General features: G+C 47.6%; 1 protein-coding gene across 4 annotated transcripts in view; it reads left to right on the top strand.

Annotated features, from left to right (window-relative positions):
* Positions 1-24,786, top strand: part of Rfx4 (regulatory factor X4) — a 154,723-nt gene that overhangs the window by 58,388 nt on the left and 71,549 nt on the right. For 3 of the 4 annotated variants that reach the window (XM_059245594.1, XM_059245592.1, XM_059245593.1), the window contains exons 5-7: positions 19,133-19,194; positions 23,843-24,056; positions 24,605-24,682. In XM_059245594.1, coding sequence (XP_059101577.1) covers positions 19,133-19,194; positions 23,843-24,056; positions 24,605-24,682 — 354 coding nt within the window. Of the gene's footprint in view, positions 1-19,132; positions 19,195-21,919; positions 22,113-23,842; positions 24,057-24,604; positions 24,683-24,786 lie in introns of those variants that run through there. The other variant, XM_059245595.1, reaches the window with a different exon arrangement.

Here is a 24,786-nt window from a genome sequence, read left to right as displayed (position 1 = left end):
TGTGTGCATGGAGAGACTGGGAAACAGCCCTGGATTATGACATTGGTGGTCCCGGGGCCCTCAGCCGAAAGTGGTACTACTTCTAATGTATAGCAGGTCCTGTGTTAGGTAGTGGTAGGAGGAATTAGAAATGGGATCCAGCATGCTGCTGTGAGGGGCTTGGACCCAGCAGTAAGGGAAGGGAGAGTCTTCCATGACTCCTGTGACTCCAGACTTGCATTGGCATCCTCTTGAAGTGGCCACAATGGTAAGGCCAGATAGGTGTGGCGAGAGGGGCAGCTGGGTGACTTTTCAGAATTTATCATGCAGACTCCCTGAGCCTCAGCTGCTTGCGGGAAACAAGGTTCAGGTGAGATGTCAGTGGTAGATGGAAAATAATTTAATCATCTAGCAACTCACATAGACATTAACCACTGCTTGCTTGTGATCCCCACTGTTGGTGTTATGAATCCATCTTGGAAATCTGTGTCCAGATGCAAACAGCCGTCCATTAGCTCAAATCATGAAGTAAACAAAACAAACACCCTTCATTGGTTTGCTTGTGTAGAGACTATTTAAAAACAAACAAAACGTTCTGCAGCTCTGTGGTCATCTTGGCGTTTCCTTGAACTCTTACTCAGAGGACTTTGGCCAAAGTCTGTCCTTCCCTCTTAGCACCTCACTTCCATTCCTATTTTTAGCCTCAAGCCACCTTCAAGATGTGGTCAAATCCCAAGAGGTTCTGGTCTAAAAGTCACCCTGCCTTGGGGCTCCTGCTGCTGTCTGTGCAGTCTCTCCGTACCCCTGTGCTCTCCAGCCGCTGTCTTTAGCCACATACAGCATCTGACTCTTTGAAACTTGAACAAAAGCAAGAGTTCGGGCCTCTAGCAGTTGTGCTGGCCGCATTGCAAACATTCTATAGCAACACCTGACCAGAGACCACCATATTGGATAGCGCCTCATCATCACAGAAGGGTCAATGGGACAGCCCTTGTTCCATATCCTAACGGGCCAATGGAGGAAGCATGGGATCCTTTTGCTTTTCACGTGACAGCCCACAGAAAGCCTCTGTGATCTCAGTAGCCTGCAGTTAGTAGGCAAATTTATTTTCTGATGAGGCTGGGATCAAGCCTTCTTCTTCAGCAGGATTAATGGTCCTCAGCTCATTCCCACTAATACCAGCCCCTCTCTGCCCCACCTCCATTAGCTTTTCCTCCTCGCCTCCCTTCCAGACCCATTTTTCTCTCCGTTTGCTTGTTGAGACACCTCCTGCCAAATTTCTTCTCTTCTTGGGTCCTTGGTTTCTACTGACACCTTTGACCACACAGACATCTTCTAATAGTTTTCCAAATGAGGAGCTTCCCCCCTGAGAAGCACAGTGCCAGAAGCTTCCAACACAAACAGGAAAGAATCATCCTCTTTCAGGCATCAGACTGAGTGCAAGGAATTATTCGTATTATTAAGACCATAAATGCACAGGCTTTGGGCAGCTGCTTTGCCAGCAGCCCAAATGCACTCTAGCTGGGACTGTCCTTCCAGCTGCTGAAAACAGAAGGTGCCTGCTGAGGGCCCGTGATGAGTTCATTCCAATGAAACCTCAAACACACAGTTGCCTATCCTGAGACTCCTGTACACTACAGCTGCCATTCCTTAAGAGAAGGGAACTGGTTTCTGAAGACCTTGGGGTAAAGCCTGCCCTTGAGCAGAGGCATCCAAACTTACGATTCATCTGTGAGCTTTAAACTTAGAGCAGACAAGTTTCCGTATCTCTTCTTTGTTTTTAAGGAAGCAACTATATTGGTAGTAGCCCCCCACACACATACCTTGGGCTGGCAAGAGGGGAGTCAGATGTCAGTGCTGAAGCGGTCCCTGGGGTAGTCTGGCTGGAAACCACTGTTGGTAAAGATGAAGGCAGCAGCTTCTTTGCCACAGGCGAGACCTGAAATGTCTTACCATGCCATTGACAAAACTCCATAAGCATTGACTTCTGGGAATGCTGGGTTCTGGAGTTATTCAGGAAGTGCGAGAATGCAGACGCTTCTGGCTGGACTGATCTAGTGTTGGCTTTTGCTAGTGGCTTAAGTCAATTTCTGTGCTCTTACATCCTTACCTTTTATTTTTCTTTTGTACATATGTATATACATTCTCATGTACAGTTGGGTGTGTGTGACTGTGTGCGCACCCTCGCGCATGGGCATGTAACAAAATACTGTGCACAAGTGACTTGATTTTGGCTCAAAGCTTTTGGGTAGAGTCTGTCACGGCAGCAAATTCATGGTGACAAGGGATGGTGCAGCTGGAGAAGCAGCATCGGGAAGCAGAGAGACGTGGATGCTGGCTCTCCATTTGCTTGGTCCTTCCTGTTCAGGCCAGGACCCCAGCCCACGCGATGGCACCAGCTACATTCAGGGTGGCTCCTTCCTCCTCAGTTCAACCTCCCTGAAAATGTCCTCACAGACACCCCTGGTGATTCTAATCCGGTCAAGGTGACAGTGAAGATTAGCCCTCCCAGTAGGTCTAATCTCTGCTCTCTATTCTTTTTCTTAGTCTATCTGTCTATTCTTTTGACAATGCCAGGATGTCATGATGACTGTACCCTTATAGTAAGCCACAAAGTCAGCTCTGGCAGCCCTTTCATTCTGTTCTTTAATAATGTACTGCCTATTGTGGGTCTCTTACTTCTCGGTGTAAACTTTAGAAGTAGTTTGTTAATAACTACAAAATACCTGCTGGGACTTTGATTTGGATTATGACTAATCTATACATCAGGTTGGGAAGAACTGAAATCTTGACCAGGTTGCATCTTCCTATCCATGTACGTGGGATACCACTCTATTACTTAGCTCTTCTTGATTCTCTTTCAACTGAGTTTTCTTCATATAGATCTTATACATAGATATTTATTTATTTATTTATTTTGGTTTTTTCGAGACAGGGTTTCTCTGTGTAGTTTTGGTGCCTGTCATGGATCTTGCACTGTAGACAGGCTGGCCTCGAACTCACAGAGATCCGACTGCCTCTGCCTCCCAAGTGCTGGGATTAAAGGCGTGTGCCACCACCGCCCGGCTCTATAATTTCTTTTTAACTTAACAAAATTTCATTTGTTTGTTTCTCAAATATGTTTTCATTTTCTTTATAGACAATCATGTTATTTTTGAATAATGACCATTCTATTCATTCTTCCTGATCTATCTTTTATTTTCTTTTCTCATCTTACTACATTAGCTAGGCCTCCTGGTCCAGGGCTGAAGAGAAGTATGATATTCTGTTGTTGTGAGCAAACACATTAAGAACCGCCACACCTTCCTGGAGAATTGACCCGTTGGTCAGTGCGTCACCCACCTGCTGTCCTTGACAGCGCTCCTGGGTTCAGGTCTCTGTTGTCTGAACTTAATGCAGCTCCTCACACTTCTTTCGATGAGTGTCATTTGGCATTCCTTCTCCATTTTGTTTTCATCTTTAAGCATCTTTGTATTTAAAGCTGTTTTTTGTAAGCAATGTATAGCTGGATCTTGTTTCTTTATTTACTTCAACAGTCAAACAATCTCTCCAGGACATTCCGTCTCTTCTGTCTCTCAGTGTCTCGCTAGGATCTTTCTGCGCAGCCCAGGTTCTCTGTTGTAGCTCACGTTGGCCTCGATTGCTAGTCTCCTGCCTTAGCTTTCCGAGGGCTTGAACTCCAAGTGTGTGCACCATCCAGTGTGTGCTACCATCCAGTGTGTGCCACCCATCCAGTGTGTGCACCATCCAGTGTGTGCACCATCCAGTGTATGCCACCATCCAGTGTGTGCCCGTCCAGTGTGTGCACCATCCAGTGTGTGCCACCATCCAGTGTGTGCCCATCCAGTGTGTGCACCATCCAGTGTGTGCCACCATCCAGTGTGTGCACCATCCAGTGTGTGCCACCATCCAGTGTGTGCACCATCCAGTGTGTGCCACCATCCAGTGTGTGCACCATCCAGTGTGTGCACCATCCAGTGTGTGCACCATCCAGTGTGTGCACCATCCAGTGTGTGCCGGTGCAGTGTGTGCACCATCCAGTGTGTGCCGGTGCAGTGTGTGCACCATCCAGTGTGTGCCACCATCCAGTGTGTGCCCGTCCAGTGTGTGCACCATCCAGTGTGTGCCACCATCCAGTGTGTGCCACCATCCAGTGTGTGCCACCATCCAGTGTGTGCCTGTCCAGTGTGTGCCGCCATCCAGTGTGTGCACCATCCAGTGTGTGCACCATCCAGTGTGTGCACCCTCCAGTGTGTGCCACCGTCCAGTGTGTGCACCATCCAGTGTGTGCCACCATCCAGTGTGTGCCACCATCCAGTGTGTGCCACCGTCCAGTGTGTGCCACCCATCCAGTGTGTGCACCATCCAGTGTGTGCACCATCCAGTGTGTGCCACCGTCCAGTGTGTGCCTGTCCAGTGTGTGCCGCCATCCAGTGTTTGCCACTGTCCAGTGTGTGCACCATCCAGTGTGTGCCACCGTCCAGTGTGTGCACCATCCAGTGTGTGCCCGTCCAGTGTGTGCACCATCCAATGTGTGCACCATCCAGTGTGTGCACCATCCAGTGTGTGCCCGTCCAGTGTGTGCACCATCCAGTGTGTGCACCATCCAGTGTGTGCCACCATCCAGTGTGTGCCTGTCCAGTGTGTGCACCATCCAGTGTGTGCCCGTCCAGTGTGTGCACCATCCAATGTGTGCCACGTCCAGTGTGTGCCTGTCCAGTGTGTGCACCATCCAATGTGTGCCACGTCCAGTGTGTGCCACCATCCAGTGTGTGCCACCATCCAGTGTGTGCCACCATCCAGTGTGTGCCCGTCCAGTGTGTGCACCATCCAGTGTGTGCCACCGTCCAGTGTGTGCCGCCATCCAGTGTGTGCCACCGTCCAGTGTGTGCCGCCATCCAGTGTGTGCACCGTCCAGCACCTGCAGTTCCCTCCTGAATTGGTGTGGTTGCCCCAGTGATGCTCCTCCCAGTGGTGATTGACACAGTTGAACCATAGCACCACATTTGTTAGCTTTCTGTTTGTCGTCCTCATTCCTATGCTATTTTTATACTTTACTCTTTCCCACTGTTTACAGTTCGGTTTATTTATTTACTTATATGTGTATTTACTTATTTAGAGACAAAGTCTGGCTCTGTATCCCAGGCTAGGCTCAAACTTGCAGTTGTCCTTCTGAATGCTGGGGTTATAGCTGTAAGCTACCATGCCTGGTTATTTTATTGTACTCTATTTTAATTTTTATTTATTTAATTTGTGTGTGTGCACATATGTGCGTGTGGGTACCCAAAGGGCCCAGGAGGAGATGTTGAACCCCGTGAATCCGGAGTCACGGGTGGTTGGGAGCTGGGAACCAAACTCTGCAGGAGTAGTAAACACTCTCAACCACAAGTCATGGCTCCAGCCCCACACACCCAGCTTTTCCGTGGGTGCTGGAGATCTGAACTCAGGTCCTCATGCATGCAAGTACATGCTTACACAGCCAGTACTTTAATCACCAAGACATCTCCCCCTCCCTGCCCTAATTAATTATTTTTAATTAGCAGTTTTAATTAGTATCTAATCATTTAGCCCAGTTTGGCCTCAGATTTACTGTAGGCCCGGCTGGCCTTGGATTTATGGTAATCCTACTATCCCAGCCTCTTGAGAAGTGCCTTGTGAGTAAGTGTGTGTGTCTTATGGTCATGTTTGGGTGTGTACACATGGACATGTGATGTGTGCGGAGCCATGTTTTCCTCTGCTGCTCTCTACTTCATCTTTTGGGACATCTTTTGTCTGACACAGCCTGGAGCGCACTGTTTGTCTGGACTGGCTGCCCAGCAACCTTCAGGGGCTACAATTGTACTTAGCCATATTGGGGATTTGAACTCAGTTCCTCAAGCTTGTGCAGCAGACAGTTTATCCTTTTTATTTTAATTGGACATTTTATATGGCTCTACCTTAGCTCCTTATTTGGCATATCAGTTATGATTTTTTTAAAAGTCGATTTTAGTGCTTGCCTGAAATTTACAGTCTACATTTGCAACTAATCAAACCACCTTTAAATGACATCATGACACCTCACCCGTGAGCACCTCGTAACAACCCTCCTTCCTCATACCTGCTCGGTATCATTGCTTTGCCAGCACTGGTTTCCCTGATGTATGAACCTACGTAGGCAGATATATAATTTAATGTATTGCTGAGCAAAGTGTTTTCTGGCAGGTGGATTAAAAACAAGTTTTACTTTTACCTGAAGTTATTGGTTAGAAAGAGAGAGGAGCAGGAACTAGCGACTTTTCTCTCTATAAGGCTATCCCAGATACTTGTGTCTCAGTTATGACGTGGAACCAGGGCCTGGAGAACTGTAGGGTATGACGATGCCCTTTGACCTACAGTGGGGCTATGTGGTGATACATCTATTGGAAGCTGAAAATATCATCAGTTAAAGATGTGCTCAGGACACTGAACCTGTTGAACAGCACAGCTAAGCCTCGCCTACCTTAAACATGCTTAGGGCACTAATGTACCCTAGAGTCAGGCAAAATCACCCCAGCAAAGCATCCTTTCTAAGAAGTTGTTGAATATCTCATGTGATCTATTGGAGACCTCAAACCCTAGTGCTGGCAGCATTGCACGCCATCGAAGTCTAGTTATTTGGTTCATGGTCACATGGCCAACTGTAGCTGACACTCCCTGCCACTGGTCAGCGTCACAAGAGATCATCATCCCACGTTGTCTCTGACCTGGAAAAGATCACAGTTCAAAATGCAAATGCAAAGCCTGACATCTCCCAAATGCATGCTGCGTTTGCGGTACCTTCAAGTCAGAACACAGGAAGCTGAGTCACCACAACGGGCCACCTGTCAACTCTCAGGTGGGTCATATGACCACTCAAGACTATGAGGCTGACACAACTTATGGACAACAAACTGCGGGGGTTCTTGGAAAGAAGGTAGACATGTGGAAAGGCAGTAGATGGTTTTGACAATGTAGTTTGAGTACACAAAGAGGCCACTTAGCATCACAGACTTCTCTTCCAGGAAGGCTTGCTTGCTGGTGACTCCAGTTCCTCTATGGCACTTGGATGTAAGCACAAAACTAGAAGAGAATGTGGTCCATTACTGCTAACAATTTCTTCACTCACTGAGTGTAATCTGTGAGGGAGATTAGAGATCTGTTGGTATGAGTCTGTCATTTTCCAGATGGGGAAATTTAAACTCAGAGAGAGGGAGGCATTTCCCATGTGGATGCACTTGGTGGCAGGGTTGCCCCGCCCAAGCTGCCTGAGATGGGTGGTGGACTGACATCAGTAAGATGTGTAGAAACCAGGAAAAGGGAAGTTGGGCTTTAGAGGGCTGTATTGTATGGATTTAGTTTATTTGTGCCTCACCTTTTCCACTGGGTACTAGAAGTCACTGGTAGGTTGGACTATGGGGGTGGCTCCTCCTCGAATGTCTGGCTCCTCCCTTCTTGCTGGCCAGCCTTGCTCAGTGGTGGGGACAGCCAAGTGTGTTTAGGGATCTGTGGTTAACAGCTACATGTATGTGAAACACAGACAGAACTAAGACCTCTCCACTTGAGAGTCCATCCATTCTGCCCGTCTCCTTCCTGCCCTGACCTGGGAGGAGGGGTCACTCACGTGTCCACGGATACAGGAGATGAAAATGTCCTGAAGACATACCAAGGGGTCTTTATAATGATATCTTGCCATCACTTGAAGGAAATATTAATTATACAAAGAGAGTGTCTTTAAATGCTAGCATGTTTTCCTTAGCCTTTAGACTATGGTATCAAATGTCCACGTGATTTTTGCGTCAACATATATAGCTTGTTAATTTGGTTTTCTTAGTGTAGTGCCATGCAAAAATTCCCATGTTAGTTGGGTCTGAAGTTCAACTCCAGCATTAACTACCTGCAAGAGGCCAGACAGTTTAATAGCTCTGGACTCAGTTTCCTTGTCTGTAAAATGGAATCATGAAAACAACCATGGGGACTGTGGAGGGGATGACTATAAATACCACTCAGCTCAGAAGCCAGCAACTAGAAGCACTCAGTGCCTGTTAGTGACAATTATTATTTCATTTTATTATAGCAACACTTCATGGCTCCAATACTTCATGTTTTTTAATATATCACCCCTAACACATGAGTGTTCCAACCCTTTCAGATGCTCTTCCTGCTGAGTGACTTTGAAAACTATTGTTCTAAAAATGTCCCACATCGCGCTCACTGCCATCACCACCCACACTTCTCTTATTATCGTCTGTACAATTATTCCATATTTTGACTTAACCCGCGTCTTATGTAACTCACCCCACTCTGACTAAATCCGTCTGCCGAAGCTGTCATCTTTTCATGCGCACGTGACATACCATCCAGTCAACCTAAGGACAATCCCTGGTCCGCATTTGGATGTTTGGACCTCTAGAATGCTCATCCACGTTACCTGCCTCACAGTTCACTGTCCCTTCCCTGCCCCTGGGGTCCTCACAGGCCCCTTCATCCATTCACACACGTGATTCAAAAGTCTATTTCTGTCTCCCTGCAGTCCATAGGAATTTCTTGTAGAGAAGTTTCTACAGAAGTCGAACTTCAAATCTCATGTGTAAATGGGTGACATCCAGGAAATACGTGTATGTAATACTTTATATGTATATGTGTGTGTGTATAGACTGGACCCCTATGCCCCCATGCAAAATTGCTCTCACAAACACTTGGAGAAGGACGCACAGAGGTCGGATGTTTCAAAGTCTTTATCCACACCCACCACTAGGCTTCAATTTTTCCTCCTCAGAAAGGGGGGCTGAGCTTATTGTCAGAAAAAAAGGGTGACTACCCCTCTTGACTTCCAGATTTGAATTGGTGGGGATCAGATCCTTAACCAACTTCTGTCCTGAATCATCTCTTGCTCTTGTTTAAAAATTGCCACAATGGAGACTTATAAAACACAGTGTGTTGTGGTATTAAATTCCAACCTCTGTTTGACCAGCCTTTCTTTTCCCACACCCAGATGACCCCTGAACTGGGACCCCCAGTTCTCCTTCAGAACAGCTTTCAGCATCCTTGATCCTTACTTACCCAGGATCCTGTCTCCTCTCGTGTGCGGGAGGATCCATACCTGCTCTGTCACCCTGGAATTTCTTTTCGATCATTTGCTGGTGGCAAATTTTTGCCCACTGAGGGTGGGCTGGATCTGCAGAAACAGTAAAAAGCCTGGTGGCTAAGTTTGGAGGCCAAGGCCATGGAGGGCATATGATGAGGGCCCGAGGTGAAGCCTGTCTGTAGAGGAGAGGAGGTGAGGCCCTGGCCGCATGCCTCTGGAGGTGTCTCTTGAGGTACTGCACAAGAGGACGTATCTGAGGATTTGTGAACAAACGATGGGCATCTTGCTGGCTCCCTGGTGCCAAGAGTTAGAGAGAGTAAAGGTCAAAGACGGTCGGTGGGACCCTGTTCATGTCTCTTCCACTGGCAAGAGGCTGTGAGCCCAAGCAGTTAGATCACTAGCTGGATCCCAGGTCTCAGTTGGGAGATGTTTTAGGGTCACTTTCAATACCAAGAGGAAGATGCCTCCACTAGTGTGCGGTGCTCAGTGATGCTCGTGGGTATCTGTTCCTCCATGTCCTCTTCTCTTTCCCCACCTTACCACAGGGCCACTGCATGGCCATGTCATTTCAGGAGTGCATACCTACAACTTCTGTTTTGTAAACATTCCACCCACAAAATTATGCACGGTGCCCTGCATGCTGGGTCTCCTCAAGGCTGGACCACGTACATGAGCCACTCACTACCACCTAAAATCATTTCAGCAGCTCCAGAGAGCATAGTTCTCCTGAAAGTCCCCGCCTCCCACCCCTGTCCCAGTCCCCCAAGCCCCCAGCTCTGTCTGCCCTAGCTGAAAGAGAGTAGAGTGGGATTCACGAGTAATTAAAGGGAGTTTGGAAGGCTGGGATGTTGCGGAATGTTAGATCAGTAGCTAGAACAGCATGTGGTGTTCTTTAGGCAGGCTTCGTTGAATCCACACAAATGAAGAAAGAGAGGCCGCCTGTCCGTCTGCTCATTTATCACACGGCGAAGCTCAACCTTCACAGCTCCACAAAAGTGTTTTACTGTTTGCTGAGTCTTGCTCCAGAAATTAAAAGCTGAACAGCCCTCGTGGGGCTGAACCGACCCTGCGCTCTTGGATCCTCCCAATGAAATTGTGCTGCGCTTTCAGATTCAGGGACCAGTCGATGATTTGGTGAAAGGAGAGAGACTCATTTGTAATTTGCAGCCCATAAGAAACACTTAAAGAAAGAAGAAAGAAAGAAAGGAAAGGAAAGAAAGAGAGAAAGAGAAAGCCAGACCTCCTTCCCCCAGGATTTTGCTGCGGCTGCAGGGAGGAGGTACCATCTGCAACTGCCTTTCTTTGCTCAGAGTGGGAAAAGTCTTGAACTGCACTGGGCCAGGCAAGATGGGATGCATTACAGCCTGCCTCCTCCCATCCCCCACACCCCACTCTGAACAAACTCACCCCTCTTACTTCCTGGAAAAGACTTTCTTTGTTGTTGTTTGTTTGCTTGCTTAAGCTTGAGGAGGAGAAGATAAACTACTAAACACCAAATACTCTCATCACACTCATGTATTGCTTGGGAAAGCGACGTGTGCCCTACATAAGCTTGACCACTAGATTGAATGGGGATCCTCTGGCAACCCAGAAAAGGATGGACGCAGGAGGGCTGATTCGGTCGGCAGTGGACAGTGCTAGAGGGAGGGGACCCAGAGTGGAGCGTTCCATCTGGTCACTTCTCTTTCCTCCAGTCCGGGACCCGCGGACGCTGGTCCCCGTGCGCTATCTCTTGTCCTGCATCCTTGCCCTACTTCGGTCTGATGAAGTCCGTGGACACAAGTCCAGGTGCCCACTGTGACACCTGGTCCCCACTCTGCCCTTTGCTCAGCTAAGCTCCAGTCCATGGGGTAAATGGCATCCCTTCTGCAGATGAGACTTGATGCTCGTGAAGGAGCAGAATACTCTTCCCAGTCTTTGATTTTAACCCACTTTAGAAATGTGTAAATGCCCTGCTACACCTCTGAGACAGCATCCGGAGGGACTGGGGAAGAGGATCAGTGAGCAGAGCACTGGCTGTGCCAACACGAGGACCTGAGTTCAGATCCCCGGCACTCCTATAAACCCCTGGCACGGCTGGACACATCTAACCCCAGGGCAGGGGATGAGTGTGACAGTGACAGGACACTAGCTTGCTGGCCACCAGCCCAGCTCTAGAATCAGAGAGAGACCCTGCCTCATAGAAACAAGGAGAGATCGAGCAGGACGTTAGACATTCTCCTTTTGTCTTCATACACATCCACATACATGTGTACATGCCACACACGTGATCACACACACATACACACAAGTCACATACGTGTAGGCACACATCACACTCACATACACACATACACCACACATACACACATACACACACACACACACACACACAAAGATAGTATTTTGAGTTAACCTTATGCACATTGGCTTATTTTCATTGTTAATTAAGCAGCTTTACATTTGAGAAACTATTATGAGTCAAAAATAATAAAATATCAACAGTGAACATAAGACATCATTATCACAAAGATATCACAGTTCCCTCTTAACACACTAGGAACATCTTTAATGGCTGACGAAAGAAAAATCATTCACTTATGCTTCCAGTTTCTGGGTCTCATCATCACCGATGGTCAGCTGCAGCAGCCTGCTGGCTGGTCTCCCTGCTGCTGTCCTGGCCCCTACACCAGTGACACACTTCCTCCAACAAGGCCACACCTTCTTATCCTTCTAATCCTTTCAAAGAGTGCCTCTACCTGGTGAGTAAGCATTCAAATATATGAGCCTATGGGGGTCATTCTTATTCAAACCACCACCACCACCATATTACATGACATAAACACATTTTAATTGGTCAGTTTAAAAGGAATCATGTAATTGTAGTCACCAATTAAGTGGCTTAGGAGGATTTCTGAGAGAAAATAAGGTCAAAGCTGAGATTTGAAGGGTACATGAATACCAAGCAAGACAAAAGGCGTGGAGGAAGTGCTGGACCATGAGAGCAACTATGGAAAAGTCCAGAGTGAGAGAGAGCAGTGACTCTGTGAAACTTGGAATCAGCTCCCCATGGCCAGAGTGTGAGGTCAGCAGAGGTGAGCTGGGAGGAACCTGGTAGGACTGGACTTTGTCCAGAGGCACCATGGGAAAGTGGTCATGGTGGAGCATGGCTGGAAGCAGGCCAGTGAGGGAGAGTTGCAGGTGTGGTCCTAGGCAGATGGAGATGGGCAGATGTGGACAGAATCTTGATCTAGTTGAAATGGAAGGACAGTGGAGACAGATGCACTTGGGGCTTGGAGAGAGAAGACTCTGCCCCCATCAGAGAACTGGGAAGAACTCACAGAGGAGTGGTATCTGTTCTGAGGAGGGACGACACAGTAGTGTGATGCTCAAGAAGGCCACAGGCAGAGTGCATGGTGGAGGCAACCTGAGATGCCCTGGAGAATGCCACTCTGAACGGTCTAAAGTAGACGGAGCTGGGGTTCACATGAGGAAATTTAGAAGTGGAATTGGAGTTTCTTGTGAAAGAGCTTCTGCTGAGTCAGTAGCTCTGGAGGAATGTTAGAGGACTCCACTGGACGAGCAAGGGTGTGTGCATGTGCGTGCGTGCGTGTGTGTGTGTGTGTGTGTGTGTGTGTGTGTGTGTATGTGTGCGTGTGTGTGCGTGTGCACGCACGCGTGTGCGTGTGTGTGTATGTGTGAGTGTGTATGTGTGTGTGTGCATATGTGTGCATGTGTGTGTGTATGAAAGAGAGAGAGAGAGAGAGAGAGAGAGAGAGAGAGAGAGAGAGACTAAGCTACTCCACCAGAATGACTTCTGTTGATTCTGTTAATAACTTCTGTATTTTTATTAAACAGAAGCATTTAATCATCAGATTTCCACTTTTCTGCATGTGAATGGATTCTGAGTTGTTAGGCAGTCCACTGGCATCACCATGCCCTTGGCTTTTTCCCACTCTGTAACCTCTTAGGGCGGGGAAAGATGGATCTCATTCACAGCAGAGGCCACAAGAGCTTTTCCAAGAGGGTCAGAGTGAGGAAAGCAGAGGAGAAGTCTTTCCTGGAGAGGGGGTGGGGACAAGAAATCATTCATTCCTCAAACACAACCAGGGGAATGAGAGGAAGCAACAGAAAGAGGTGAAAGTTGGTGTCAAAGGAAGATGTGAGAGCCGGGGATGTTTGCGTTCGTGAAGGAGGAGGGTTGCTGTGCTAGTGTTGAATCCAGAGTGCCCAGGTCTGAGGTCTGTGTCTTGTGAGCTGATGGACTGGTGAGGATGCTCAGCCCCCCGAGTTCAGTTTGCTCGTCTGTGTGGGGGAACAACCCAGTGCGGGCATTGTGCTGCCTGCGGACATGGTGTGTGCAGAGTGACTAACACAGGACCAATCTCCTGAGGACCCGCGCCACCACGCCCTGATGTTTAGTCCGGTGTGCCACTCAGTTCAGCAGGGAGCAGGTAGGGCACCCAGCACTTCATGAGAAGGTGTTGCCATCACTTTTTCATTGTGACTGGAGCGGCCTAAAGGAGGGAAGATGTTGTGTTTGAACATTTGGGCCTTACATTTAGCTCTGTTTGGAGAGGGCTGTGGAGCCTTCGGGAGATGGAGCCTCACTGGAGGAAGTGGGTCACTAAGGGAAACTCTTGAGATTTTATTGCCTGACTCCACTTCCGGTTCACTCTCTTCCTGAGCACTGGAGCCATAGACTAGCTTCCAGCTTCCGCCATACCTTTCTCGCCATGATGTACTGTATCCCCTCAAACTAGAAACCAAATAAACCCTACCCTACTTACACTATTTCTTGTCATGTATTTTGGTCACAGAAAGGAGAGAAGTAACTATAAGATAAAATGTGTGGGGTGGAAAGATTATAAGAGCCAGAATGGCAGGAAGCCTTCTGTGAGGCCACCTCTCCTAAAACGACTGCATAAACAGCACCTGAACAATGACCATCAGGAGGGGGGGAGTCACGGGGTCCCACCCCTACAAGTACTGCAGGCTAATGACTGCTGAGAGAGGGAGGATTAACCTTTCCCGGGCATGAGCCCCCTGATTGGTCATCCAATACAAACCATATACGTACAAAAAACCAAAGGCGAATTCAGCAGGTTATATTGATATATTTGTGCATGTGTTTATATCTCTGTCTGTCTAGATATTTGTGCATATGTTTATGTCTGTCTGTCTGTAACGACAAAGAAGAGGAGGATATCAATTTGAAACCTGGGGGAGGGGCATGAGGGTTGGAAGGAATGGACACGGCGAAGAAGGTACCCAGCATTTCCAGTGACAGAATGGATCACATTTGCCTTTTCGATGGCTCCTGTTGAGGAGGCTGGACTGGAGGCAGGGCATCCTGTTGGGAGGATGTGTCTGTGGTTCAGGTGAGAGATGGCATGGCTGGAGCAGAGACGGAAGGAGCGTTGAGATGCAGCTGGTTCACAGGGGAGAATCACTGAGACGGGGTTGGGGACAGTGAGGACTCCATGCTGTCTTGGGAGAATGCGCAGGTGACAAGGGGTCACAAAGATGATGAAGGTGCCCTCCCGATACACAAGTTATTCCAGGGGAGAAGGTCAAGCGACTGGCAAAGGAGGGAATCTTAGGTCAAATTGGTCAGTGAATTCCCAAGCTTGTGTCATGACCAAGAATGACAAGGACTTGGATTGTAACTCGTATTGACTCGCGGAGGGAGAACAAACGACTGGGAAGCCTGTCCCCATGTCCCGGTGGCCTGTGGCTTGTCTGTAGACGAGCCTGCCTGCCGTCCTGTTTCCCCAGCCAAAGGTTTGCCTGTTGGCTCTGTGGATGTTGTGTGGGATACCATGGGCATAAACAGAACAGGGCTTCAGAACCCAGCCAGTCTCCTCAATCAAGTGATAATGAGGTTTAGCAACCAAACAAAACAGCGCTGACTTCCTTTATTATTGGAGATGATTTACAGGGAGCAGAGAATGGTTTACATCTTAAAGAGAGAGAAACCCCTATGCTGTGACATTCTGGTCGATTTGGAATGCATCTTGTGGATTATCCTCAACTTTGTCAATCAGGACTACTTCTAATAAGAAAATTCTTTTCTTTCTGTATAAACAGTGTAGGATTGCAGGAATCACAGAAGCTGTTTTTGTCCTAACCACAGCCCAAGCACCTGGAGAATTCAGTTTAGTTCTCCACATAATGTGTTCATTCTTGCATCTTTACAAGCAAAAATTATAGCTAGAATTTAACGTGTGAGTCTGCCTGGTACCACATCACAGCAGCTTTGATATCATGATGTAGTAAGAGGTTTGGGGACCATTCTTTATGGCTACACGAATACTATTGAATGTGTATATAGCATATACTTAGCCAGCTCCCTGCCATGGGACATTCATGACGTTTCTAATTTTTCTCTTATTAAAAGACCCACACATTACTTTAGGAGGCTTTCTTAGAGTTAATAGATCAGAAAGTTTGAGTATTTTGTGGCTCCTGACATATATTGTAAAACTGCTTCAGAGGAACAAGAAAAAAAACCTGCTTCGGAGGAACATTTGTACTAATAGGATCCCTGGCAATCTGAAGATGCTAGTTGTACTATAGATTTAAAAAAAATTATTACGCTTGTTTAGTGTGTATGCACATGAGCATATACATGCTCATATATACATTTATATACATATATACATGCCTTAGCACACATGTGGAGGCCAGAGGGCAACGTGCTCCTTCCACTGCGTGGGTCTGGGGATGGGAGCTGAAGGTCATCAGGCTGACGGCAGGTGTGTTTATTTACTCACGGAACCATCTTGCTGGCATTTCACTACAGTCTTGACTGCACCAAGTGTTATCTTTTTCATAGTGTCTGCTAATGTTAGAGGACTCAACAGAGCATCACTGCTGTACCCAATTGAGCAGGAGGAATTTCCCGGGGCTGAACACAAGAGAGGCCCTGCTCTTCCTGAGAAATTAGTGTATCCTGGTGGATGCTGGGACTTCTGTATCACTATTGTTATCTTGTTTGCTTGGGTGATTAGGAAACTCAGAACCCAAATCATGACCTTCTTTCAACCAGCATAAACTCTTGACTCAATATTAACGTTTCATTCCTCTGTCCGTCCTGGCCCACCACTAGTGTTCATACTTAAGCATATTAATATCTGCTTTGGATCCTTACTCCGTAGCTGGTCACATGATGAGCCACTGGAGGGCCCGGCCACAGGCTGACACAAATGTGAGGCCATTAGGCCATTAAACCTTCACGTAGGCTTAGGCTGCGCACCAGGACAAGGGTTTCAGGAGCAGTACCAGTGACCCAGGCTCCGACACAGCATTTTACACAGGACATGACATCCCAGGGCACACAGGTGACTGGCTACTGAAGTGGCCCCTTATGTAGTTCAGAGAATGATGGGATCATTTTAGTTACCACTGTTTCTTATGTGTGTTTATGTGCATGAGTGTGGGAGACAGAGTCAAGTGACATCTACCTTTTGAGGTAGGGTCTTTCACTGGGATCTAGCACTCTCCAGTTAGGCTAGACTGGCTGGCTAGCAAGCCCCCCCCCAGTCCTTCTATCTCCATGTCCCTAACCCTGGGATTATAGGCCTTTGAGTGCCACCATGCACAGCATTTTACATGAGCATTTCGGATCTGCACTCAGGTCCTCATATGCATTGTAAGCACTTTACCCAGTGAGCCATGCCCATGAGCCCACGAAATAACGTTTGTAAACTCTCATTTCCCTCCCCAAGTGGTTTTATGATGTTCTCAAACTGGGTTCTCTGAGCAGCATGTGAGCTGTCTCTTCTCTCCCCCACCTTGAGATGAGGCAAGGCTGCTTGTCTATTCTCCACCCTCAGGGTCCTCAGTTCCCAATGTGCCAAAGTGGGCAATCCTCAAGCTACCCTCTAAGATCTGATTCTCACTGTCTCTTCACTTCCTCTGTCCCACCGAACTGATGCTAGTGTAGGTGACATCACCACCAATTGTCCCTCCAGTTACGGGCAGGCTACAAGACTCCCTGAGTCCTTAGATTTCACAGAAGGAAACCAAGGCACAGAAAGATGGAGTATGTCAAGTCCAACAGCTAACAGGTTCACAGTGTCTGCTTATTGCACGGATGAGTTAAGTTGGTGAGAGCCCTGGTGTGCATGAAAAGAAATGCTACAGGATGAAGAGTTTTATCTCTAGGGAAAAGCCCTTGAGATTACACCCCACCGGTGGGGAGCAGGCTCAGCATCTCTTCAGGCAGGACAGTGGGTTGCACCCCACCAGCAGAGAAGCAGGCTCAGCATCTCTTCAGGCAGGACAGTGGGTTGCACCCCACCAGCAGAGAAGCAGGCTCAGCATCTCTTCAAGCAGGACAGAGTGCAGCCTCATCTCTCTGACCATGAGCATCTGCTCAGGACTTAGCCAGAAGGGCAGAGTGCCTGGGAGTCTGAGTAAGTGTAAAAAGGAACTTCCTCAAGGAGGAAATGAGCTGTCAGAAGATTCTCAAACACATTTACTGAGTGCTTACTAAGCACTGGACTGTACATCTATTTAGCACCCCTCCTCCCAATTTTACATGGATTCTTTAAGGTCGAGGTTATTATTGTTTCCAGATAATTTTTCAATTTAAAAATTTTTTTAATTTAAAGATTTTTTATGTTTAATTATATGTATGCATGTGTGTCTGTGTGGGGGTCTGTGCACATGAGTGCAGGTGTCTGCAGAGACCAGAAGGGGGTGCTGGAGTCCTTGGAGCTGGAGTTGCAGGTAGTTGTAATGGCCAGATATGGGTGCTGGGAACATTCGGCAAGAGCAGTACATACCCTGAACTGCTGTGCCATCTCTCCAGCCCCTCGTTTCTGTCTTTGTTTGTTTGTTTGTTTGTTTTTTGAGACAGGGTTTCTCTGTGTAGCTTTGGAGCCTTTCCTTGAACTTGCTCTGTAGCCCAGGCTGGCTTCGAAATCACAGAGATCCGCCTGGCTCTATCTCCGGAGTGCTGGGATTAAAGGCATGTGCCACCACCACCTGGCCTAGTTTCTATCTTAGAAAATAGGAAAAGCATGTCATTTGAATGTGAATGCACCTGCCTCGCAAATGGCTGAGTTAAGATATAATTCGGGTCCTCTAATTCCCAAAATTCTACACACAAACTTTCCGTTATGTCACCTCTACAAAAACATCAGCAGCAAACACCAGGGAGGCCTGTTGGTGTGTTCCTACCTTGGCCGATGTCCTCCTCTGCAGACTCCTTTTAGGAGTGTAGCTGTCCCAGGCCACCATAGTTACAATCCTCTCCTCTACAGAGAGGTGAAGGAAACCCTCTGGGCAGGAACGAAAGCCTTATCTTTTCAATCCACAGCAAGACCAGGCTTTCCTGTGTGCCAAGCCCTAAGCGAGGTGTTTTTTCCCACACACCCTACACCCAAGTAGCAAGAGACCCAGTTAGCACTCAGTGAGGAAGTGCCCCGGATGCTCTCAGGTGAGACCAAGTACAAAGACATGAAGTAGAATCCGGTGATGGCAAGAGCCTGCCCCTGCTACTGGACACAGGTTGGTCCCAGGAGACCTCTGAGCAGAGGGATCATGCTCAGAAGTCCAAATGTCGTCTTCAGAGATGGAAGCCTGTTGTAAAATGTGGGTGACCTTGCATTCTCGTAGGGGAATGTGGGGAGGAAAGGGCCTACAAAGGGCCTAGTTTCAGAGCTGATGGTGGATTTGGTTCCAGGTATGGCGGCAGGCGCAAGAGGGATTGGTGTATTTTAGACCAGCCTTGGTTCTCCTCTGCTGTAATAACTACAAGGGAATAAAGCACCACAGCCCAGTGATGTCCTCAGGATCTGAGCCCCACAACCATCAAAACGCTGTCCACCTGCCTGCTCCCCCCCTCTCCCACACACACAGCAGGAGTCTTCTCTAGGGTGTCCAAGACTCCTAGCTAGTCAGTGCACCAGGGCCTGTTTGCTTCCTTTGCTTCCTTCAGTCACAACACCCCCACCACCCTTTCCCTGTGGGTAACTGGCTCTTGTGTTGCTGTACAGACAGGGCCTGTTTCCTCCCCTGTTTCCCCCAACCTCGCTCCCACACGTTTCCTGACGGGTAACTGGCTCTTGCTTTGTCTTACAGATCATAAGGCAGCAGTTCCCTCAGCTAACCACCAGAAGACTCGGGACCCGAGGACAGTCAAAGTAAGCACCAAGCAGCCGCTGCCTCCACAACACTCGACTCTGGGCCTTGAGGCCAGACCCTAGACTGCTCCCTGGAGCTTGGTCTGCAGGCCTTGGGGGAGATCTGGGACTAAGGGGGGACATGGAGGAGCTTCATGACAGCCGGGCTCTCTCTCTCTCGGGACCCTTCAGAGAGAGAGGCTGGCCATCAGAAGGCCTGGGACCTTTGGCCCAGTTGCTGTGCCATGTGACCTGTGCCACTCTGTCCTCGAGCGTTCTTTGTAAAGCAATCTATGCATATTCTCCAGGAGTCCCAGGATTAGACCATCTCCAGGTTGCTTGGACTGTTACACTGAGTAACCTCTGCTCTGATGGTATACAGTAGGCCACAGACACAAACCGTCTCCAACAACGTGGGGGAGAGGCAGGAGGTCCCGCCCCCACCTTAGGATTTTCAACCAGCCTGCCAACATTTACTTCACCTTTCTCGTCTGAGACAGGTTCCTCCTCTGTAAACCTGACTTGCCTGGGCCTCTCCAATACTGAGATTATAGGTCTCATCCTGCCTGGCTTGCCAGGAACAGTCTGATGTGTAAGACAGACATGAAAAGACTTCAGGTCACAGGAGAGAAGAGCAAGGGGGTGGGTTTGGCCAGGTCTTCTGGAGGTACTGACACGACCAGAGGAAGTGAGGACCACAAGGACACCTGTCACCCAGGTGTGCACCAGAAAGGGGGCCCAGCTGTCCTACTCCATCAAAGGTACACAGGGTTTACCGCTAAAGCTGTTTTGGAAGCCTTCCAGGGTCAGGCAGTGTCCCTTGGAAGAGGGAGGTGGCCACAGAAGTTTGGCCAGTCCCAGTTCAACAGCTCCCTTTACCGGGAGACTTCTAAGAACCTTTATTATGCTAATGTGCGCCGCAGCTCCACTAGAGGGTGCCTTCTTCTTATGCAGCATTCTAGACCTTTGACCACCCTGAGCAAGCAGCACAATGAGCTGGCAAACATCAAAACCTTTAAAAAGGAAAACCTGAAATCACCATAGAGGACTGAAAAGTCTTGTCTTGGGGGAGGCTATAAAGCACAACGTCCACATTGTTACCCTGAGAAGCAGAGGCCCCGTGACTCGCACTGGCCTCTGAGCTGTACACCCTGGGTTTTCATTTGGTTCACTTTATATGATAACACAAGGGTTTAGATAGCCCAGGCTGGATTCAAACTGGACACAGAGCAGAAGGCCTTGAACTCCTGATCCTCCTACCACTGTGATCACAGGCCTGTGCCACCAGCCCTGGCTTGGGACCAGATGGACGTTCTTATCAACCAATGAAGAGTCCAGCTTTGGGAACGGGAGGGGAAGAAAACACATCATCAAACTTGGGAAAACCCTTTTTTGGGTAAAGTCTGAAAATGAGTATGGGTGTGTGTGTATTTGTCTGTCTGTGTCTATGTGTCTGCCTGTTTGTGTCTCTGTATGTCTCTGTGCACATGTCTGTCTGTCTGTGTCTTTGTGCATATGTGTCTGTGTGTCTGTCTGTGTCTACGTGTGTGTGTGTGTGTGTGTGTGTGTGTATGTGTGTGTGTGTGTGTATCAGATGCTCTTAAAAAAATCCAAAGGACTGTCCAGAAAAATTTTGAATAAATAAAGGACATCTTAAGATAATTTTTCAATGATTTATTTCCCAGGGTCACTACATTGAAGAACAAATTTCCTACCTTTGTTTATAAAGAAAAATTCTGTTATTTTGTTTAAAAAATAAGGTTGTAACTTCAGGAAGGAGAGAACGCAAAAATCAGATTCTTAATTGTTTGCTGGCAATCACGAACTCGATAATTCAAAATCTTGGTTGGGCCAGATTTGAGCCACACGTGGTGGCTCTGCCCATCATCCCAGGACTTTGGAGGCTGAGGCAGGAGGCAGGAGTTTGAGGCCACATGAGTTTAAAGGCTAGCCGCCTGAGTTACACAGCACGACATTTTCAAGATGGAGTGGGAGGGCTGATTAAATGGATGCTGAATGGGTGGAAATGTATGGAAACTTTTGTCTAGCCTGTGGCCTTTGGAGAACCACTGGCTCCTATACATAATTTCTGATGTCTAAGAAGAGTAGGAATAATAGAGTTGATAAATGTGGAAGACCTAAGAGTAGAAATAGAACATGCATGATTCCCACCCTGCGTGCACTTGGAGAATCGTCCTCTCTGAGAGAGACTGTTTTTCTCTCTGTCCTTCTCTTTTTCTTTAACCTACATGTTAGCATCTGTTTTTGAAGTTCTGCACACTCAGAGCCATATTCTATCATTTCCATAAGGATTCTTCCATGTTGCTCACATCCTCAGCCAATCTAAAGGCATCAAGATGCTTCAAGCTGCAGATGTCCCCTGCTGCAGCGTGGCCTCCCCAAATCCCTCTGCAAAGCCACTTTGATAGATCAAACATGTCTGGTGAGGAGTGTTGGCACTCCCTCCAGAACCAAACTAGCAAAACCAAGAGGGGACCAGACCAGAACAGTAGCTTTACTGTAACTACAGATCTCAGCAACATGCATGGATTAATCAAGAAGTAAGCTGTTCCATCTTATAATGATGTAAATATTCCATAATGTCATATTAAGATATGACTATCTTGACTTTAAGCAGTTATAAGGAACATTTGAAAGCTAAAGTGGTGTGCTATAACTGTCTTCCCTCCAGAAGGTACCTGTGGAGCCACTGGTACCAGCCCCTCCCCCACAGAGTGCCCGCAGAGGGAAAGGCAGTTATATGACAGTTGGGAAGTAGAAGGTCCAGACGGTAGATATTAACTCAACACAAAGAACTTTCTGGTATAACTACATCGGCTGAAAATGAACTGGGCTGCCTTCGGAGGGCCTGAGTTCTTCATCCCAGGAGGCATGCAGATGGAGACGAGCTGCCCACTGGGCAGGAATTTCACAGAATGGTACCAGCAGGAAGGGGGCTGTAAAAGGGAAGGTTACATGCACCCATCTCTCCCTCCCGGTGAACACCTTTCCCAAGACTCAAAATGCTTCCTTGGACCCTTCACCACATTTCTGTGGCTAGAGAAAAGTAGCTGATGTGTTGTCCAGTGTGTCTGAAATTAAGGCCCATGATTACTGTAGCATTGCCATTTCACTGTGAAACTCCACCCCAGACCCACTAAATCGGAATCTTGGGGGTCAGGATGCTGCCATGTGCTCTGTGAGTGATTCTTAGTGTGAATAAAGCTCAGGAATCACTGACCTAGAGCTGCAAAATCCATTAGTGGTTCAAATCCCCCCTCTGCTGCCTACTCGCTTGGATGGTCTTGGGTGCATCACTTAATTCTCTAGACCTTAGTTTCCTTGTTGTAAAATGTGAAGTGTGAGTTTTTTTCTAGCCTCGTGGGGATTTTGTGAAATAAGCTAATGTGTGTCAAGTCCTTCTTGCCATGGACCTCGAGCTGGTGAGCCTCAGAGTTGCCTGCACTGTTCATTTCACAGCTGACTCATGGGCCCCGTTCTCAGATGTTCTCAATCAGTGGGTTCTGGGAAGGGGTCTAGGAATCTGCATGTTTATTAAACTCCAAAAGTAATTCTGATACACATCCTGTTTACTGTTAGTCCTGCACAGCGGCTGTGTAGGCAAACGGACTGGCCGGCAACCTGTTCTTACCTGAAATTGCTCTATGCCCTTGAGCAAATTGCTTGCCTTTTTTCTTTCTTCCATTTTCTCATCTTTAGGATGATCGCATCAATCTTCATTTCAGAAAGTTATTTTCAAATTAATGTGAATAAAGTACTTTGCAAAGTGTTCAGAGCCTAAGTAGATTGTTAGCTAAAGTACCAAAAAAGAAAGAAAACAAAAAAAAACAAAAAAAAAAACAAAAAAACAAAAAACCCCCACCACCTCCACCACCACCAATGCGGCTTCCTTCAGCCCTCCTCAGTTGTAACTGAAAGATGTCTGCGATTATACCCATTGTGAGTTAAGAAGAATTCCTAGTCTTTGGCACTCACAGTCATGTGAAGCACTGAATGTATCCTCTTAAAATTACAGCTTATGCTGGGTGTGGAGGTTCACACCTTCAATCCCAGCATGTGGGAGGCAGTCTCTGAGGTGGGTGTCTGAGAGTTCGAGGCCAGCCTGGTCTAAATATCAAGTTCCAGGCCAGGCAGGGCTACACAGTCAAATCTAGTCTCAAAATTAATAATAATAAAATAAAAATTGAAGAATCAGAGGTCTCCGAGACTAGCCTTTACTGAAGAAGATAATCATGGCCAGGTAAATTTTAATTGGGGATATATGAACACATTCTGCTGTCTGGATCCCCACAGAGCGGGCCACTCAAGTGTTAGGTACCCTTGGGAAGGTATTTGGTAGACATTAGAGATCAGGTATAAATGGAAAATTTCTCATCCCTTTTTTGCTTTGCAAAGTATTTGACTTAACATTTTCTGTAGGAGGCAATTTGAGTTATTTTTACCTGCCTGATTGATGACTAGCAACACGGAACTTAGGCTTAATTGTAGATTTCAGGGGTGTCAGGCCTTATAGGAGAGTTAACTCTTTCAGCCCCAGGTTGGATGTGTCCAGCCATCCTTGATTTTGGACAACATTCTCCAAACCAGGAAACCCCCAGCTAATAATGATTCACGTATGCTCTTATCTGTCTCTTTCTCGGCGGCCCAGGTACCATTACTATGGGATAGCAGTGAAGGAAAGCTCCCAGTATTATGATGTGATGTATTCAAAGAAAGGAGCTGCCTGGGTGAGCGAGACAGGCAAGAGAGAAGTAACCAAACAGACGGTGGCCTATTCTCCCCGGTCCAAGCTTGGGACATTGTTGCCAGACTTTCCGAATGTCAAAGACCTGAATCTGCCAGCCAGTCTTCCTGAGGAAAAGGTAACCTCATCCGAAGTGATTGCTGGGGATGACTGCCCTTCCTTCCTCCCTCCCTCCCTCCCTCCCTACCTCCCTCCCTCCCTCCCTCCCCTCCCTCTCTCATAGATTTCAAAGAATTCCCAAATGTATACGGTGATTTTTGCAGAAGCACTTACACAAGTGATGCATTGGGTTCTAGTTTTTCAATGTCTTAGCCACAAGGAGAATTTAGTCCCCTCAGCCCTACTGTACCATGTGTTCAGTACCCTGCAGTGCTTTGGACACATGAGTGTGAAGACCACGTTATTTTAATCTTCTGGGATTCCAGAGTCTCAGGGTGGAAGGTGAAGGCAGAATACAGTGCTTTTGTGCTGTGGGGTGGTGTCTGGGTGCCATGTGAGCACAGAGCACCCAAGGCACAGAGCACAGATCTTAAGGGCTATCGTTCCCCTTCAGGCCTTTCCGATGCACGGCTGTTAGGTGAAGTCCATGCATCCAGCAGAATGTCGCCAGGGCAACCACACTGTATATTGTCTTCCTCTGTCATTGATCCTTCACTCACCCCACAGGTGTCGACCTTTATTATGATGTACAGAACGCACTGTCAGAGAATACTGGACACTGTCATAAGAGCCAACTTTGATGAGGTAGGTCAACAGTATCCATATTATGCTCTGTTAAAATATTGGACTTCACACCCATTCCTACTTTAAGAGCTCCCGACAGGTGCAGGGCCTGGTGTCCACCAGCC

Source organism: Peromyscus eremicus, chromosome 18 (assembly GCF_949786415.1).
Source record: "Peromyscus eremicus chromosome 18, PerEre_H2_v1, whole genome shotgun sequence".
Taxonomy (NCBI): Eukaryota; Metazoa; Chordata; class Mammalia; order Rodentia; family Cricetidae; genus Peromyscus; species Peromyscus eremicus.
This window is presented reverse-complemented; position numbering and strand designations above follow the sequence as displayed.